At 39.6% G+C, this 19,533-nt stretch overlaps 1 protein-coding gene across 1 annotated transcript in view; it reads right to left on the reverse strand.

The window, feature by feature from the left end:
• The window catches only part of LOC139946225 (transmembrane prolyl 4-hydroxylase-like), a 32,076-nt gene that overhangs the window by 5,186 nt on the left and 7,357 nt on the right, over positions 1-19,533 (reverse strand). The window contains exons 2-7 of the mRNA XM_071943843.1: positions 13,332-13,413; positions 9,843-10,066; positions 8,150-8,439; positions 2,424-2,481; positions 1,635-1,741; positions 974-1,064 (exon numbers count right to left, since the gene is read on the reverse strand). Coding sequence (XP_071799944.1) covers positions 974-1,064; positions 1,635-1,741; positions 2,424-2,481; positions 8,150-8,439; positions 9,843-10,066; positions 13,332-13,413 — 852 coding nt within the window. The remainder of the gene's footprint in view (positions 1-973; positions 1,065-1,634; positions 1,742-2,423; positions 2,482-8,149; positions 8,440-9,842; positions 10,067-13,331; positions 13,414-19,533) is intronic.

Raw genomic sequence — 19,533 nt, forward strand, 5'->3', positions numbered from 1 at the left:
GCATCCAATCTAACAATTACTCCTACGTTCAATTGAATATACATGATATAAACCCACATGCCTTATAAATCAAATTGGATGATGGTTTCAACTGAAGAAGCTAAATCAACTATATAAAACGTGAAACAGGATTTTTTTGCCACACAAATATGACTGGAGACGTCTATACTATTATTTATAAATTATTTTCCCAGCAAAAGGTGCTGCTATAAATGTTACCGTTCTAAACAACTATCCGTCATGACGCACAGCATGCAGTGAACAAAATAGTCCACCAGCGGCAGCTTTCATGGCCCATTGTTACGGCATCTCACGTCAAACGATTCATAATTCATATATTTTATTAATATTTAATATAACTGCACCTGTTGGTATTTCCTTCTGGAATTCAAAGCAGGATTTTTCTTCATGAATAATTAAAGGATTGCAAACCGAACAATAATGCTATGACTGAACACTGTGCGCAAATCTCGTGTGTATTCAAACGTTGGACCAAAAGTGCCATATTTTCGGGCAATTTGGACTTTGGCCTCAAGTGCAACCTCGTTCCCAGGGTTAATCGATCTCCCCACTTCATATATTTGGATCCAGCATGTGCTACTCACTAGTAAACCCCTGGGGCCAGTTTCGTACAGCTGCTTAAGCAAAAATATTGCTTAAGCACGAAAATAGCTTGCTTATTTGTTTTTACATGTTACTGGCCAAAATGTCCATCTCGTATACGTTGCTTGTGACTGATATTTAGCTGTTGTTTACTTAGCATAACAATTGAGTGAAGTCTTGGCCGGTAATCTGATTTTACTAAGCAAGGATTGTTTTGCTTAAGCAAAATTTAGTGGTTAAGCAGTTGAGGCTTTCCATCCCGGAAACAAATTTCTAACTGCCAGTAAGTTTTGCCCTTCGTACCCGCATGGCTGCCTGTATGCATTTAAACAACCCATTACCGTCCAAATTGTAGCTAATACAAACTCACTTTCTCCGAGTACGTCCCGTTGTCTGCAATAGGAAACGCTGTTTCCCCTCCACGTAGAGTGTCGTCAAGATAGTACAGGATGGTCATAAACCTGAGATTGAACAAAATACTTACCATTTATAAATGAGACAAAATGAATAAGCGATGTCTGACTGTATCAGTTGTGACTTCCATTGGTTTATCTCTTTTTTATATGGGACTCTCGTGGAATGATGATTGTCTATTAAAGGGTTTGGGTATTTTTTGTACGATACGAAACACCCGCAGATTTAGATTAAACTTACACCGTTTGAAAATAATGATAGCAGAAAGCTTCCCTTCAAATATCATTTAAAGGTAGTGGACACTATTGGTAATTACTCGAAATAATTATTAGCATAAAACCTTTCTTGATTACGAGTAACGGATATAAAACATTGTGAGAAACAGCTCCCTCTGAATTGACATAGTTTTCGAGAAATTTGCTTAGCAATATTTTCTGCTTAACAGCTTTATGATGAAAGTGGGCCCAGTTCCCAAGTGCCTTGCCCTTTATGTCAATGAAACCAGCATCAGCCACTTTAAACAGGGCTAGCTATAGACGTGCACGGCTTAATGCATAGTGCACTTTGAGTTCCAGCAACTCAGAATGTTAAATGAAGTGACTTGTCATGAAGCGTACCTGCAGAACCTTCCAGTCTGTCCGTTCCTCATGCATTCCATATCACTGTCAAGCTCATTGGAATCGTAATGAGCGTGGAAATGACCCCCAGTCTCGTACCGTACGACCTAATGGACAGAGGTCAAGGGTCATATTATTTCTAAATTGAAACAAATTCAAATAGTTATTTTAATACAATATTGTGCTTGTGGTATCCTCACTTGGTGTATCCGGCAATATGCACAAGATAACAAACCGGTGCAAAATATGGGCTTAATCGGTCATCGAAGTTTCAAGAAATTAATGAAAGAATAAATATACTAAGATGGACCGTTATTTTTGTGCAGCTTCTCCCCCCTTTTCCCCTCGCAATTCTACTCAATGTGAGTAAACACCAGTGGTTAGACTGCATGACTTGCAATTACAAGGCTGTAGGTTCGAATCCCCTAAGTTTACCGCCGATTAAAAAAATATATACTAGAATAAACATTGTCTTCTATAGTTACCAAATCACAATTTCTTGAACAAACAAACAGACAAACAAACAAACAGAGACTGGGAGGGAAAACACACAGATCCCTTCTAGTAAAATGAGAAGTCTAACTACCCATGTGCTCTTGGAAACTGACAGATGTCTGCACTAGGCTCTCCAAGGCATACACACAAATGACTTTCAAATTTAGAATAATCACCGACAGGGCTTGAAACCCGAGCTCCTGTGCCGACACTGGTGCAGTTAAGTGAAAAGGCACAACTACATGCCAGGGGTTTCTACAGTATACATGAGTGCTAAGGGGTAGGGATACGAACCTGAAGCTGTTCACTCCACTGAACTATCGTCTCAGGCAGCTTCGTTAACGACACAACCCTGAGGATATCAACCAGAAAAAGAAAGATACCACGATGGGTAGATGCAAATCTGACGTACAGAGGAAGGAAATGCGAAACTGTCATTGATTCATCAGGGGATAATTTAGAACTGAGGGCATTGGGGCGTCTTAAAGGTCTGAATGTCACTGTCAGTCACATTGGTGTCACTGAGGTCACTGAGCCACACTGTCGTAGGTGGGTGTCGTTACAGTTCACAATAAAAGTCACCAAAAGTACAAAAGTAAAGTCACAAAAATTACAACGATTGGTCTGTATATGTTGTTGTTATATATAAGTATCTCTGAAGAAGGTCCGGTTAGGATCGAAAGCTAAGGCCATCTACCATACTCATTAAATATACAAATTATTTTATATTACTTGAGAGGATTAATTGGTAAATGTAGCCCCAAAATTGTAGCAAAATGTGTAGCCCAACCTAAATGTAGCCCCCAAGCTGTACCTAAATGTCGCCCGACCCTAATGTAGCGCCAAAGTTGTACATGTAGCCCAGCTTTTATTTTTAAGGTACACGATTGTAAGGCCAACCCTGTTTTCCTTTTAAATTGTTTTAGTGTAACAATTATTTTCGGGAAAACGGGCTGCAAAAGTCACGCACACCTATACATTGCTCTAAGAGCCACAAACACGAAACTACTAGATATTCGTCTCAGGAAGTCTGTGGGATCATGTTAGATGCTCAGTCTGAGACTTAGTACAAACTTTACTGGGGAAAAGCAGCGGTGTCGCCATGACTTTTTGGTTTGGGCAGCAGCAGCACAGTTCCAGCAACAACAGCAGCAGCGGCAACAGCAGCAGTTTCAGCAGCAGTAACATAACAATGTCAGCAGCAGCAACAGCAGCAACAACAACAGCGTGGGGCAGCATGCTTCCGAGCAACAGTAATTTGGTTTACTTTTGTTATCCCTGACCCGCATGATTTGTCCTTGTTTTTTTTATCCCTCCTGTTGTTGTTCTTATTTGGTTTTGATTTCCTCCTGCATGCTCCGCCCTCAGCCGCCCTCTTGTAGTGTTAATTTTTTTATTTTGTTTTCTTTTTCAAATATTTTATTTAAGTTGATTTAATTTAATTTAATTTAACCTTATTTATTCATTTATTTAATTATGTACTTATTTTCCTTATTTCTTGCTTTTTTATAATTGTTTTTTTTCGTTAATGTTCTGTCTTGTGCGACTGTAACTTGTGCGATTGTTTGTATTGGTCGAAAAAATAATAATAATAATTAAAAAAACAGCACTGTTTTGAAGTTTCAAAAGGGGAGTCAACGAGCTTACACACGCTTACATTACTTATGATTAATGCAAGTGGAGAGTACATTATGGAGGTTAGGGCGTCGGACAAACGTAAAAACACTTACTGTGTTATATTAATACCTCACTATTTGGCAAAGATTTAACAAAGTAAGCAGACCTCTATACACAATTGGGATATCATTCAATGGTTTAACTTATTCAATTTTGAAAATCATTTTGTTATTCGTTTTCGAAGCCAATTTGGAAATCTGACACCGACCAAAGGAGTTAAAGTGTTTACTTGTGAGGTTTACTGCCATCTCAACGACCAATTCAAATTGCTTTATAATGCGAGATGGATTACTTGAAATCGGTGATTTTCATTAAAAACCTTTTATAAACGGATTCAATTTGAACATTTCGCGCAATAAATGCCACCACCTGCGCCGGGGCGATGACATAATCCCATGGAACAGCGTCCATGTTCAGGGCATACTCATTTGCATTGTGCCGTCTGTGGCGCCGCTAAGCGGTTGTAATGTTGTGTCACGAAGTTCGTTTGTGGCTAGATGGGGAAGCTGTGAGGTTCAGTTTGTCTGGCAACGTGCATAATATTTAGACCTACCTTATGATAAAAAACTGGGGTTTGGGGAAAAAACACTTGATCAGGATGGGACCAGTTCTCAGATAAGCTTCTGAGAAGTTGTGACCCGGAAGCTTTTAGAGTGTACGGCGACACTATGCACACAACGATGGCGTGCACAGTCAAAAATATGGCCGCTGCCGGCATGCTGCGTAACTCACGAGCCTCGAAGTATGACCTCAGCTAGAAGTTCCAGCTAATAAGGCACTGCCTGGTTTAAGTCCCGTAACAAAAGTGTTCGATATAAAAACAAAACTTGCGGAGCCCTAAGTCGGAACGTAACCTGAAGACGTTTCGAAACAGAGCATGGCCCCCCCCCCCAAAAAAAGTCTCTTTAGAGACCAATTCAAGAACTGACTTGCGGAGTGCAGTTAATTATGATCCTATAAGCTAAAGTAGTAGTAACCAACATCCGTTAAACCTACTCCGAATAAAGCAAGACAGTTCTCTGAGAACAAACTCTACCTGGCAAGTAGATACACACATGGTGTTGCCGCTAACCAAATATATATTGATACCTCACCATGCAATGTCTCAAATCCTATACACAAAATTATTGATTACCAACAACAGGTTACCAGCCAGAATTATATACAGTAGCCATTGCTGCAACTGGTATCCTAACCCCATCATTTCTTCTTTATAAAGTATAATATTTTGTGCTTCACAGCTTTGAAATTTGGCCATGATGATGCGTTTCGCGAAGACGATGAAAGGCTTCCAGCAGGAAACAATGTGAAGGAAAAAAATGTTTATATCAACAAAATAATGGGGCAACGGCTGGCATTAGGGGGCCTTAAAATTCAATTTAGCAACGTGAGACGAACTTACTTTAATATGTGTACAGCTTAGTCCTAATGCCGATGCCATCGGTAATAATTTGGATTGTCATCCAAGCGTGCCATCTCAATTATTGCATTGACAGATCGTAAAATCCTCGCCGCTGGGCTTAATATATCTATAACGGGATTGGATTTCTGCATATACACAAAACATTGACCGTTAACTCTACGGTGACGGATTTTGATTAAACATTAAAATTTTAAAATGCACTAATCAGGCAAACCCTGCCTGTGCATTAATATCAAAACAGTATTGGCCGCAGCTGGAAACTTGACAGTTTTGAAAACCTCAGGAAAACATAACGGTTAAGGTGTGCAGAGAGGGAGAGAAAGCCCATCAGTGCGCCGTAGAAAAATAGATCTGGACGGCAGGTGGTGAAGCACGAAATTGGACAAACTGCTTGTTGTTGACGTCTTGAAATCGAACTGAATGATGGCAGGGCTGATGTGTGGACTACAATCATAACTGGGGGTTTATAATAGCCAGCTTTCGGAACACGTACGTGTGCCCTTACAAATACCAACTTACGAGGTATTTATAGAACAATGCTATCTTTGTTCTGGTACCCATCATATTTATTTATTTACTTATTTATATGTTTGTTTATTTATTTATTTGTTTTGTTTTGTCTAGGAGGGTACAGGTAGAGTAAAACCAAACGGTCACTGTACTATCAAACCCCGATTGAATCACAAGGTATAGGGTTCTCAACTAGTCCGGCAACCCCTTCTCAGTCCAATAACATCGCACAGCATACCAATGCCAACATTTTGTTATAAGAGCCCCCTAACCCTACACCAGTCGACCTACCTCCAAGGGGAGCGAACCGGCATGCATCGACACGGATAATAGAAGGGTAACCACCGGGCAATGAGGTGTGAAGTGCCCCGCTCCAAATCACCCGAATAGAACCCACAGTTTTAATATTGAGGCGGATGAAGAAAAGCGGCAATAACGTGAGGTGATTGCCGTATTATGCCAGTGTGCTTGGGATAGCTCTGCATCACCTCAAAGCTCCGAGTCTCTCTGCGTCTTGTCCATCAGGGAGATGGGCTTAGAGAAAGAGAAAGAAGCCTCAGGGCATTCTCGTCATTTCTTAATCCACATCCTCCTCATCATCTTGTCTTATACAAGCTTTTACATGTATCTCACTCATGAAGAGCCCAATAGATGCTGAGTCTTCAACAGCCAAACGCAATAAAGGTCGATCACCAAGCCGCCATTAATGTATATAACACTCGAGACGGGTCCGCGTTGATGTGAAGCAGCACCTTATGGGATCTTTCCTCCATGCATTTTTCTTAAAGAGGTTGTATACGTTTGGTATCAATGTATAGATGATGTACAACATAAACTAACACGTGAACATTTCATTTCAGGTGGTAGCGTTGTTGAGATATCAACGAAAATCTGGAGCGGAAGTCCACGCTGGAAGAATAATCTACAATTGGCACTCTTTGGGAAACGTTACTGTCAGATTACAAATTTGGGATTTAAAGAGTGATATATTTTTCCATAACCGCAGTACTTTGAAGTGAAAAGTTTCTCAAAATGCATAACAATTTCAAAAGATGCTCGGTACTTCTTACCAAGGAAGTTTATATCGCCATTCATTTTCAGAGTCATTAGCAAAGGCCATACCTTTTTTTTAAATAAAAGATCTGTATTAGCTACGTTTGGTAATGAAAACTTACGTACGAATCTTGGACAGTATAATGCATTTTATAATCAAATCCACTTCGAAGTACTACGGTTATGGGAAAAAAGATACCACCCCCCAAAATTAAAAGAAGCGTTACCGCGGTAACGCTTCGCAGATTGTGTACTTCTACAGGAATTAGTCTATCTGTGCGGAAATATCCGCAATTGCATTTATATAAGTATTTGAAAACAATCCAACGGTTCCAAAAACCAAATGAACACACTTCCTTTCAAACCAACTTTAAAATGCTTCAATTCGTCTCTACTTATCATCTTATAGCACCACATGGAACATGGATCATAGGCACGGTGTAATCGAGACGGAGCGAAGAAAACAAAACTTAATTTTGTGGCTTAACCGTTTAGAAGCGTGACTTCGTACACGGCGCCAATTATGAGGACTTTGGACGCGTGGGTGAAGCGAGGACAGAGACGCAACTGTGGTACCGTTTACTGATTAATACAAACCCAATTATAGGAAAAGACAACTTGATTAAAAGAGAAATTTTATTAAAGTGAAGTATATAACTCGTTCATGGGAAATATCAAGGGGTAAACGCTAGAAAAGCTCGCTGTTTTCCCCGACAAAACTCGGTGTCTTAGACGTAGAATTGGGTTGATTCATTTTAAACAGACATCATCTTCTCTGAGGTGATCTTTATAATTATCCACAAATACACTGACCTTTCTCAAACTCTAAACGGTTTGGGAATAATATTTAAATGAAGTTAAAAGCTTGGCGTCACCGCATGGTGCAAATCTATTTAGATACTGTTGACTGTTATTTAAATTGTGGTTCGAATTGTGTTTGAATGAGGGCTCGTCTATACCCAACGGCACAGCGAACTCGTTTTGATTTTGTGTACTCAAGAAAATACTGTATCATATTATGGAAACACCTATAAACTATATGCTTCGTAAAAAGCTAGGATGGATGTTCATTCTGCTCTTACTACTAGCCAGGGGCCGTGTTCAAGAAACTAGTGGATAATACCCTTGCCTACATCATTAGGGAATATGAAGGGAGTAACCCCGTTTCAGCCGAGTTGGCAACGTGCCCCTTGGTTAAATTTGATTTGGGCCGATAGCCCAAATCGGTTATAAAGTGGCCTTATACCTTGTGGTGTTGGGAGATCTCTCATTGAACAAAATTAAAGTTAAAATAAATTACTTTTAGGTGAAGATTGTATTGAAACATTATTCAAAAATGAGAGGAATTCTAACCTACCTTTTCTGTAGGTTAGCCAAGATGGGGTCCTTAGCAGGTCCGGGCTGGCCCAGCCAGGCTTGTTTGCTCTCCCGTATCCGATTCTCCTGGTGTCCGGTCCGTTTCCAAACCCAATTCTCTACGTCCATTAGTCTGTCATTGCTGACCAGGATCATGAACTCATCCAGGGTCAGCCATCCATCCGAGTCAGGGTCCAGATTGAGGTCAGAGTACATCTGCAGGACATCCTTGGGTCTCAAGAAGGTGTTTTCTGTGTTGAGGACGGCTAGGACTTCTTCTGCATCAAGAAGCTTTGTAAACGACAAAGAGGGACAAGACTTATAAAGCTTCCTTATTTCCAAATTTCCTTAACTGTATTACTTTAAACTTCCCGGTTATTGTAACTGATCCGGATCAGGGGACCCTGGCCCATCTACAGGCCGGTCAGGCTGATTGGTTAAAAAAATAGTAATTTTTACTCGAATTTTGAAACCGTTTCGGGTAATCGGTGACACCTAATGGGTCAGGTGTCAATTTCACCACTGCAGTTTAACCACTCATTTATTTAGGCGTACGATCTCCAATGATAACCATTTCAAATGTTGTGATGATTTTGCTGTCGGGAATAGACGGACGAGGACTACGCTGGAGGCGGTAAAGATGCTGATGATAATTGCAATCGGCAGCGTAATGTTACAATGGTCACATCTCATTCGGGCAGATCGACTTACAGATTCTGGGCGCAACAAGTAGGGCATACTTCAGCATATTGAGTGGCTTTCATTAGTTTGTTGGAAAACAAAAATAATGGAGGACATCAGGGCCTGTAATAGGATTGGCTGAAATTCGAGTCATGAAAGTTCTTCAGTTGCACGTTATGACGGATACTGATAAGTGGAATTGACCTACTTTGGTTACCGTTGATTTCTCCGGGGAAAAACATGGAGCGTCATTGAGTCAAATCGCTGCTAGAATTGTGGACAATGTACAATGTTGTTTGTTGATCTTCCTTTTGGTTTAAAACGAATGTGTATTTGAACGGGATGAGTGCATTCGTAATATATTCGTTTTACACTGTAACTTGTAATGTACATTTGTTTGATGAGCAGTGGCGTAACTGGGGGGGGGGGGGGGGGGAGGGGGGCACCCCCTGTTCGTGGACCCGTGCTCCCTCTCTAGAGTCTGGACGTGTTGTTTTGCACCCCCCCGGTCCGTGGCCCCGTGATTCATCTAGAGTCTTGACGTGTTGTTTTCAACTCATTAACTGTGTCACATTTTACACGCATTTTTGAAATTCAAATGTTTATGCAAAACTGTTCTTGATATTTACACGCAGGCAGTGTAGGCCTACTTTTTTTGTGAAACTAGCTTCATGCAAAATAAGGAAAAGCAAGAGCAACGAAAATGGGCTTTGTTTAAATAAACTACAAGCGGAAACAACAGTTTAAAAGAATATAGACAAAATGGTGAACCCTCTTGTGCCACCCAATGTTTTAACCTAATTTTACTGCTGTTGATGAGAGGGCACGTGTGGGCGACTTTAACAAAGGAAAAACTAAAAATTTGATATCAAGGTTTTTTAAATTTTGTATCTCCCCATGGACATCAATCACACATTTTTAGGGATATTTTTTTTTTTTTTTTTTGGGGGGGGGGGTTCGTTTCTTTGGATACGGGGTGTTTCATTGTCAATATTTGTTATTATTTACTTTACCATATCATTGTTGACATCCAGCTCATTAAACACTCCACTCGTAGTCTCCTCATCAGTCGGAGAGTCTTCCTCTGTAGTGTCTACATCATCCTCGTCTGTATCCTCACTGTTAGCCAACGAGTTGTAATAAGCCTCATCGTTAACCCCACTAGGGTATAATCCTTCATTCAGTGCTCGGCCCACTATGTACTCGCACTCCTCCGGCGTCAGGAAATCTGGAATTTCTATTTAAATGAAGAGATTACGGAACAATTCAGATTTTCTTCGTCTTCAAAATATCTGGGCCCGATTTCATGGATCTGCTTACCGTAAGCAAAGAATCGGCGCTTACGGAAGCAGGGAGTTATGTGCTTACGACAATCGTATTTCACGGGTTAGCAGGTAATTTTGGCTTGTGCGCGTGCGTACTCCACGTTACTAGGCATTCTACGCTTAAACAGCTAGCGCCGAATTTCCATTGTTTAAATTTGTTAACAATGTATTTTACCTGGCAAGTCTGCTGCCACCTAGCGTTCCATTGACCCCCTGCACTGACGTCACATGCGGCTATTATACTGTCTGCTCATATGCCCTTTATTTTGTGAGTCAAAATACATGTACAGATATAGTGCACGTCTAACTTCACGCCCGTTGCCTTAAATGAGCACATTACATCTAGACGGAGAAATTAATTCCCAAAATGGCGCTCAAAGATTTATCGTAGTTTGTCGTCAGGTGCATTTAGTCTATAAAAGAGAAGATTCAGACGAGCTGATTTTGATATAGGTTGGAGGATGCAAAGCGCTGATTAAGAAAAAGGAGAGAGCTGAGCAGTCTGAGCGTGTTTGACGAGGACATGAAGACCGTTCCAGAGGCAGGAGGCAGCAGTGGAAAAAGCTGTCTCATCTTGCGTGACTTGTTCGAACAGTGTGTGGGTGTGGGAGTTTCACACTCAAACACCATGTGATGTACCAAGATAGGAAGACTGGTGGGACATTAGTTAAACCATGAACATTGAGTATGTAGGCATACGATGTAAGTATGTATATACACCTCTTATTCTGCAGAGGTGTGATTGCGTAATGAACCGAGTGGTCTCTGTATGCACGACAAGTTTTTGTATAGCGATGGGTTATGTATGCTCGGCTGCCATTGGCACATGGTTTGTACAACAGACATACTACATTCATAATCGTATGTGGTTACTTTAACCTGGACAATATTGGTAATTATAAGAGATGTTAAATTTGCATCGGGGATGAAGAACATTAATTTTGGTTTTTACCCATACACCGATGTGTGTTGCCACTATTTATTCTGTACAGTCCCGAGTCCTGTGAACAAAATATCACAGGCATGTTACTCGGTAACTGTCAAAAACCTGTCTTATCACTTGGTATATCTCAACATACGCCTAAAACAACAAACCTGTGAACATTTGTATCTCAACATACGCCTAAAATAACAAAGCTGTGAAAATTTGAGCTCAATTGGTCGTCGAAGTTGCGAGATAATAATTTATCGTGTCACTATAGTTTTACTCTTATTGAAAAAAGTTAACAAATATTGTTTTCCAGTGCATTTCCTGGAATAAGAAAGACGTGCTTTTGTGTCCAGAAGAATCCACTTGCCACGTAAGCTCATCAGGCATGTGCTTCGTTTTTGAAAGGGCAAGGGCACCAAGGCATTTTCTCCAAGGTAAAGGGTAGGGCTCCCTGTGAGGAAATTGTAAACTTCTACCGGGGCATTTCAAGGGCATAAAGGCAGTGACCAGTGGGCATGGAGGCAACCGCCTTCACTGCATCAGTGAAGTATCATGTCTTTAAAGACAGTGGACACTAGTGGTAATTACTCAAAATAATTATCATCATTGATGGTATGAAACATTGTGGAAAACGGCTCCCTCTAAAGTGACGTAGTTTTCGAGGAAGAAGTAATTTTTTCACGAATTTTATTTTGAGACCTCAAGTTAAAAATTTGAGGTCTCGAAATCAAGCATCAGAAAGCACACAACTTCGTGTGACAAAGGTGTTTTTTATCTTTCATTACTATCTCGCAAGTTCGACGACCGATTGAGCTCAAATTTTCACAGGTTTGTTATTGTATGCATATGTTGAGATACAGCAAGTGAGAAGACTGGTCTTTGGCAATTACCAATAGTGTCCACTGTCTTTTAGCCCGTACACTTCTTTAATCTTGTTGTTTTGGCTCCTCACGTGCACGCACTTTTGTTTTGGACGCTATTGGTGTGAACTAAGATGTCAACTCAGCACTCAAGTCTTGGTTTCCTGCCGTCCATGAGATCGAGTGGGATACAAGACTACTGGTTTAATGGCTCACATGCTCGAATGAAGTCATCAGTGTGTATAACAACCCATTACTTTCTTACACACTGTCTTTCGTTTTTCCTAGGTAGTTTCAGAGCTAAGTGTTTCGCGGTCACTGATGCATGGCCCGGTAAATATTTTTACACGTTGAGTGCTGCCTCATATCAAGCAAAGTGACTTTCCTTAGAAAAATAGTTTTTCACTAACTGTAAATTGTAGCCCGTATGGACCTAGTGCATTAACGTAAAACGATGATGAACCAATCATCATTATCATCAAGCTGTAATCACTCCTTGATGGATGCCCCCCCCCCCCATTTGCAGTTTCCATTATCTTCTGTCACTTGTCATTCTTTAAGTTGCCACCTTGATATGAAACTATGGAACCGCACACCTAATAATCATGATTATGGCCTAATGAACTATCTGACCTCTTGAAGAGGGTGTCCCTCTCAAAATGACGTCATGTGTAGACACTCTAAACACTTCCGGGTCAGAATTTACCAGACCCGGGTCCCATTGGGCCTGATCCGTTTTGGGGTTAGTGTGACCCCAAAAACTACCGAGAAAAGGGTCAAATTGACGCAAAATCGGGGCACAAAAACTCATTTCATTAAACCATTCCCCCGTGTCATCAAAGAAAGCGGTCAATGCAAGGGGTGTATCAGCCATTGGTTTACATCCCGCACATAAGCGATTCTGTGTACATTAATATAATTCACAAAATGTTGCAGGCAGTAGCCGCGTGTGACGTCAGAGCAAGAAGTCAGTGAGTCGAAAGCAATCAACTTTGAGATACTAAACCTTTTAAAGTAATATTCTTTCGCCAGAAGACGATCAGAGCCAACTGATCGAAACGTCGAGTTGAAACCAACGGTTCTCAGCTGACGTTTTTTTTCAGAACCACCCCAACTCATTAGAGATAGTCATTACATGGTGTTACCGCAAACCTTTCCATATCGTATTTCAACCATGCAAAGTTTCAAGTCCTACTTAAAATAATATTGATGCATTTTTAACTTTACATGCCTTTAAATGTTTCATTCGGATGCTTTGGGAAATTCGTAAAGCGAACGCACCATAATGAACCCTCTATGTCCAGACTTACCAATAATGCTTATGTACAGGAATTATGCATGCACGGGGGCAACATACAGCAAGAAATCACGCCGGGATTGTCTTACCGAACACCGGCGGCTGTAGAGCCTTCGTCTCCACTCGCAGAATCCTACCCGGATCGGCCTCAAAGAGACGCACGTGGCCTTTCTGAAAAGAGCAAACATAAAGACCGGAGATAAACTGAAGGGGAACACTGAGTCAACAGAAACGCATCTCACTCGAGGGAAGAGTCACCAGTTGGATCAACAGACAGATGGAACTGTTTCCAGTTTAGGTGATGGGGGTTATATAGGCCTACTGGCGAAGAGGGTAACAGCTTTCATTTAAGACGTGAGGAGAATTTGAAAACAAAATGAAGATGCGGCTAGCAAGGTTTTTGTGTCTTTACTTCAATGGGAATTATCTGCGGCATATACAGTGGTGAACTATTATCATGAAGCCTTAAAGAAAACAATTTGTAAGGTTTTAGACTTGATTCAAGGCGTTGCCTCGTATGTAAATGCACTGATTATAAACTTTAAGAAGGATCAATCCATTCACGAATGACTATCAATCGAATAGACGGACGGCGCATTAATTATACCATGATTACTGAACTATGTAGTAGTTCAGTATCTTTCTCTTATAGATATACGGGGTGGCAAAACCGCGTGAACGTTCCCGTTACCAAGTCTGAGAGAAGCTGCGTCGCTGGCTGTGTTTAAACGCCTCCTCAAGACATTTTTATTTCCAGAACCATCCTAATTTGCTTCTCTTTTTGTTTCTCTATTAGCCTGTCGTTGGGTTTGTTTTTATGTTGCCCTGCCTTTGTTAACGTTAGGCGCTCTGTTCTTTGTATAGCGCCCTATAAATGTTTTGTATTATTATTATTTATTATTAACCCGCGACAGATGCGTGGGAATATTAGTTCGCCTGAGCTTAGGACAGCCTCTTGTCTTGTGCACCCACCACACCCCTCCTTTCTTCTTATGCACAGTGTATACACAGGTGAAATTGAGGTATAAAATAAGGTGAACATTTTGATTATTCTGCTATGATGTCAGCTTGGTTTATTTTGGCAAAGCACAGTACAACAAAATGACGTAAACCTCCATAAAAAAAACCCATTGATCATTGTACCTATATAGAGCGTGTCACAAATTCACGATACTATGTAGAACGTCAGTAGTGACGTCAAGGATCTAAACAGTCACCGAAATGTACAAAAAGCCGAAGCAAAACAAAAAGGGCCGACATGCAAAGCACGACATTATTGCGTCACTCGCCAACTATTTGTTTTTTTCTTGAATTAACTGTTATCCTTGCCTGCCCTGATTAGAGACAAAATATGAAGAATCTTCCTTCACACTGAGTTGACATCAATGTCAGATTGATCTGAATGATATGTGCTATCCATACATAAGTTCCGTGTTTGACGTCAACAGTTGACGAGGCTTATACCGAGTAGCAAGCCGTATGGTCCCCGTATGGTCTTTAGCTCGCCACGGTGATGACAAATCTCACTGACGGGCCATGAAGGTATTATGCCCGTGGATGGAATAACCCAGATTTAAGGGTATGTGATAATACACGATTCGCAGTGATTTTAATTTATTTGTAATATAACGTCTCACATAAAAAATCTCAAAACGCTGTACAGAATTTTACATAATTATTACCAGTTGACAACCAGTTGAATCTGATGAATGTTCGGTTTGGATCGACAACCAAGGCCATATCCACTATCAAATTTTATATATCTGTACAAGAGTTATAAAAGTAACAGCTAAACAAGTCTTGAGATGTGCCCCCTTTCTTCTGAATTATCAAAATTTGATAAAAATCGCGCAATGAAATATACATAATCAGATTTGGTGACTCCTTCCATTTATAGGGTGTGCAGATTGTGCCTGCAAAAAGTCCAGGCTCTGTGGCTCTTTTGTAAATGAGATGGGTTAGAATCACATTAGAATAACATGCAAGTGATTGTTTCCACAGAACTCGGGAAAGTACTGAGTATACAGTGCTAACACACATCGGTGTGTATGGGTAAAACCAAATGAATGTTTTTATCAGGATGTTAGGCATTTGTTTCAAGCGTATACAACTTATAGTCTCAGATAAACATTGGCTACTCCAGTTTTGTGATCGTGAAAAATCATAGTTTATACATTTAAATTAATTAAATTACTCAGTAAAAAAGTCCCGAACAAATAATTTCATATTGACTGATAGGGAGACCGCCAACATAGGGCGAGGTAGCTTAGTTGGTAGAGCGCGGTACCGGCACACCGGTACGTAAATCTGGAGGTCATTGGTTCAAATCTCGCTCAAGTAAATTTGTCTCAAGTTGTTCAAACCCAAATTTAGTGAAATACATGTTGACTTTGTTAACGTTGACTTCACGAGCAAAATAGAACCGTACACAAACGATAGGCGTATGAAATGTTTTTAGCAGTATGCCTAAATCAACAATTAAATTAAAACCAATTATAAGGGGCGTTTGAAATCACACTTTAAATGGATTGACGACTTTAATACCATTTTACTTCTCCGTTTTAAGTTCCATTTTAAAACCTTGAATTACCTTCAGATCAAAATAACACTGAAAGCCTCTATTCATTCCTCCGTAGCTTGCAACTCAATTTGAGAATCGTACGAGGCCAGCAACGAACAATTTGGCTCTACACCTTTTTTTCCCAGCCGTTCCTCACTTGAAGTGTTTGCCCAGCAGTTAGTGTCATATCCGTTCATTCACGATGCTTTCTAGCGCGACTACCTTGTACTTGTAGTACAAAAGACTGCCTCGAGTTCTAGCTTAATCAAATAAGGGAAGTCGTTGATTTGCAACTAATGGGAAAGTTACTTGGTTGTGTAATGATACATCAGTTACCGTTGAATTGGTGACCCACTTATCAATATGTTAAAGGGTTATATAATACGTTATGTGATTACGGGCAATGGAGAGCTGTACAAAACATTGTGAGAACGGCTCCCTCTGAAGTTAAGTTGTATTTTGAGAAAGAGGTCATTTTTCACTCAAATCAGGCCTGAAGTAATTTTTAGGCATCTGAAAGTTGCTGATGCTTAGTCGTGTAAAATTATAATTTATTATGATACATTAGTTATATACCAATGATGACCTACTTATTTTAATTTCACGAGTAAGCCCATTAAACGTCATTCCCTATCGACTCTATTAGGTTTCAGATTGATGTTCACTTTGTCACCAAATCACCAAACCCACGTGCGAACTTTATTCCCAATGCGGTATAGGCAATTTTTCTAATGGCTGGCTGTATAAAGGATGAATATCTTGCCTGCGATCATCTCGTATAAAAAATGTCCGAGGTCAAAATCAACAACTTGATTTGATTTTCTTTGTTTCACCACACTTTCCCAATTTAAAATCTGGTATTTTAATGCCATCTTGAATTAACCCACTCAAATCAATGTAACCAAACCGAGGCTGGAATGGCAAATAGTCTGGTTCCCTTTTTTGTGTATACAATCTTAACAGCATGCATTACTGTAATTGGATACAGCGAACATAAACCAAGCTGGTGACAACATCAGCCTATGCAATAATAATCGGTAATGTTCAGTCACTGGACAGGCCCCGTTCAGATATCCTGCCATTTAAATAACTCAATCTATGCACATACCATGACATTAAGAAGACATTTTAAAAAATATATACATTTTACTCAGTCAGTTTCCCTTATTTGAGTATTATTTGATATTATTTTGAAATAAAAAGTCGCATTGTGGTCCCCCGGCTGCCGCATCTCATGATGTATAGTAAACTTGAGTGTGATCCCTGGCTGCACGGCAGTAACATATAGCTCAGTTGGTAGAGCGACGACACGTAAATCTGGAGATCGTTGGTTAAAGTCCACCTCTAGTTAATTGTTCTTTGTTCAAGCCCAAATCAAGTTTTACCCAGTCAAATAAATTTATGTACATTATTTGAAAAAAAAAAAAAACAAACAAAAAACAATCAGCAAATCAGTACAAGGAAAATATAAATTCCGAAAAATCATTATAAACAAAAATCAGTACAAAGAAAAAAACAAATTCAAAAAAATCATTACGAATTCTTGTAATTTTGCGTTCCTCTTCATTCGAATGAAGATGTGTCAGTTCCTTTGAGACTTGCCTTTTCACGCTAAGGAGCTCATTAGCCTTCGAGGATCCGTGATGCCTGCCGTTTAAGATTGTATATAAATCATAGATCTGTAGATTAATCATCTAGGGAAATCTATTCAGAGGTAGTTCAAGATTTCTAAATCTTCCCTGAAGGAATTCAAATGACAGCAATGAGCGTAAAGCGCTCGCATTGTCATATCAATTTGGTTGAAAATGGCATTTTTCTGTTTTCATTAATACTGCTTCTAAAAGCTGCAAACTGAAGTGATAGGCTCCAGTGATTATTTATAATGGGAGGTACTCAAAAGCTTCAGCCGAACGTAAGGATTAATCCAGTTTAGATGAAATTCAAGAATTTTATGATAATTTGTGTGAAAATTTGCAAGATATCTTTTGGGATAGTACATCATTGTTTAGAGTGATCATCTGCGTAACCACACATTTTCAGTGGTTTGAGGCAAGTGCTATCCTGAGACCAAGGACGAAACAAAAAAGGAAAAACAAAAGTAACCGATAGGGAAATTCTAAAGACTGTGTCGCTCCAGAAGGAAAAATTGTGGATTCCAATGTCTATGAGGAACTTAGGAAAGAAAGGGACAAAGGAAAGAAAACAAAGAATGTCCCACAAGGATGCATTTTAGAAAATGTGACATGAACATTATTTTGTGACTTGTTTTACTCATTCCTCAAAAACTACAGAACCTCAGTTAGTAATATTTGAAGGGAAGTTTTCAAACCCTGTAAGTTTAGTTTAAATCTGTGGACATTTTGAAAAAGTACCCGAATCCTTTAAAGTGTAGTCCTACATCCTTTCGATAAAACTAAAATCAATATTTCCACAAAAGTCAGCATAATATTATATAGCTGATCGTGACACGTCATGCTTTCTCTTAATTTCAGTTCATTTTCCAAAGGGCTTAAGTTCTTAGCTCCCTTTGTATGTCAAGGTCTCCTGTCCATTCTTAGCAATGTATCTGAAATGCACAAATCAAATAATCCTCACTAAATACATGTGCGTGGCGAGGTAAGCAAATCCAGAATTATGAAGCTTTATGGTTGTACGGGACCTTGATGCTTTCGTTAAAAGCCCGTCTGAGAAAATCGTAAAAAAATATTTATTATTATTAAGTAAAATAGCCACTGGACTGCGAAATACAACTGGACTGTTAAAAACATGCGTGCAGAGAGAGAACAAATTGTATAAACTAATAAGTAATGCGCAAAGCTTCCACATATTCCTAAATGACGCTTTGTCTGACTAGAAATTTCACAGTGCGTCGTTTTGTTTTAAAGACAATTGCAAGTCAGGTAATTGTCAAAGACTAGGATTCTCACTTCGTGTATCCCAACATATGCATAAAATAAAAACAAACTGTGGAAATTTGGGCTCAATTGGCTATCGAAGTTGCAAAAAAATAATGAAAGAAAAAAAAACACGTGGTGCACAAAAGTGAGTGCTTTCAGTTGCCAAGGCTTCAGGCCTGAAGTATTTTTTCAGATTCAAATTTTTGGGTGAGAAATCATCCCCCTTACTCAAAAACTACGCCTACGGGCAGCCGTTTCTCACAATATCAACAGCTCACCATTGCTCGTAATACCAAGTAAGTTTCTATGCCAATAACTACTTAGAGTTATTACCAATAGTGTCCAGTGTCTTTAAGCCTGGGGTGAAGTCAATTCACATCCTGTGGTTTCCATCTAGCGAGGTATTTTAAGGTTTGCGTAAAAAACAGAGCAGCCGATTTCGGTTGAGAGTGGGCGTTTCGTTTGATTATGTTTACAGTCGATGTTACTTTATAATTGTTAAGTTATGAGGACAATATTTTTGTTAAATTTTGTTTTAACTGAAATATCTTGCATAATTGATCAATATGGTAGCCAGCCAAAATCATGTACGATGTGTATTGGTTTGTTTGCTTAGAGAGTAAAATTTGTTTTGTCCAGAAACTATTTCTACTTGAAAAGGTCTTTACAATCAGACTCAATTAATTCTGTTTAACTTTTGTTAAGTTACTCTGTAGCCGAGTTGCAGAGTGTATAAATAATAAACGTCAGAATAACACAATCATTGTCTTCCTTCATTTAATTAGTTCTGGTTGTGAAGCCAAGGACTCTCAAAAAAGCAAGCTGTTTCATGAA

The sequence above is a fragment of the Asterias amurensis genome, chromosome 13 (genome assembly GCF_032118995.1).
Source record: "Asterias amurensis chromosome 13, ASM3211899v1".
Taxonomy (NCBI): domain Eukaryota; kingdom Metazoa; phylum Echinodermata; class Asteroidea; order Forcipulatida; family Asteriidae; genus Asterias; species Asterias amurensis.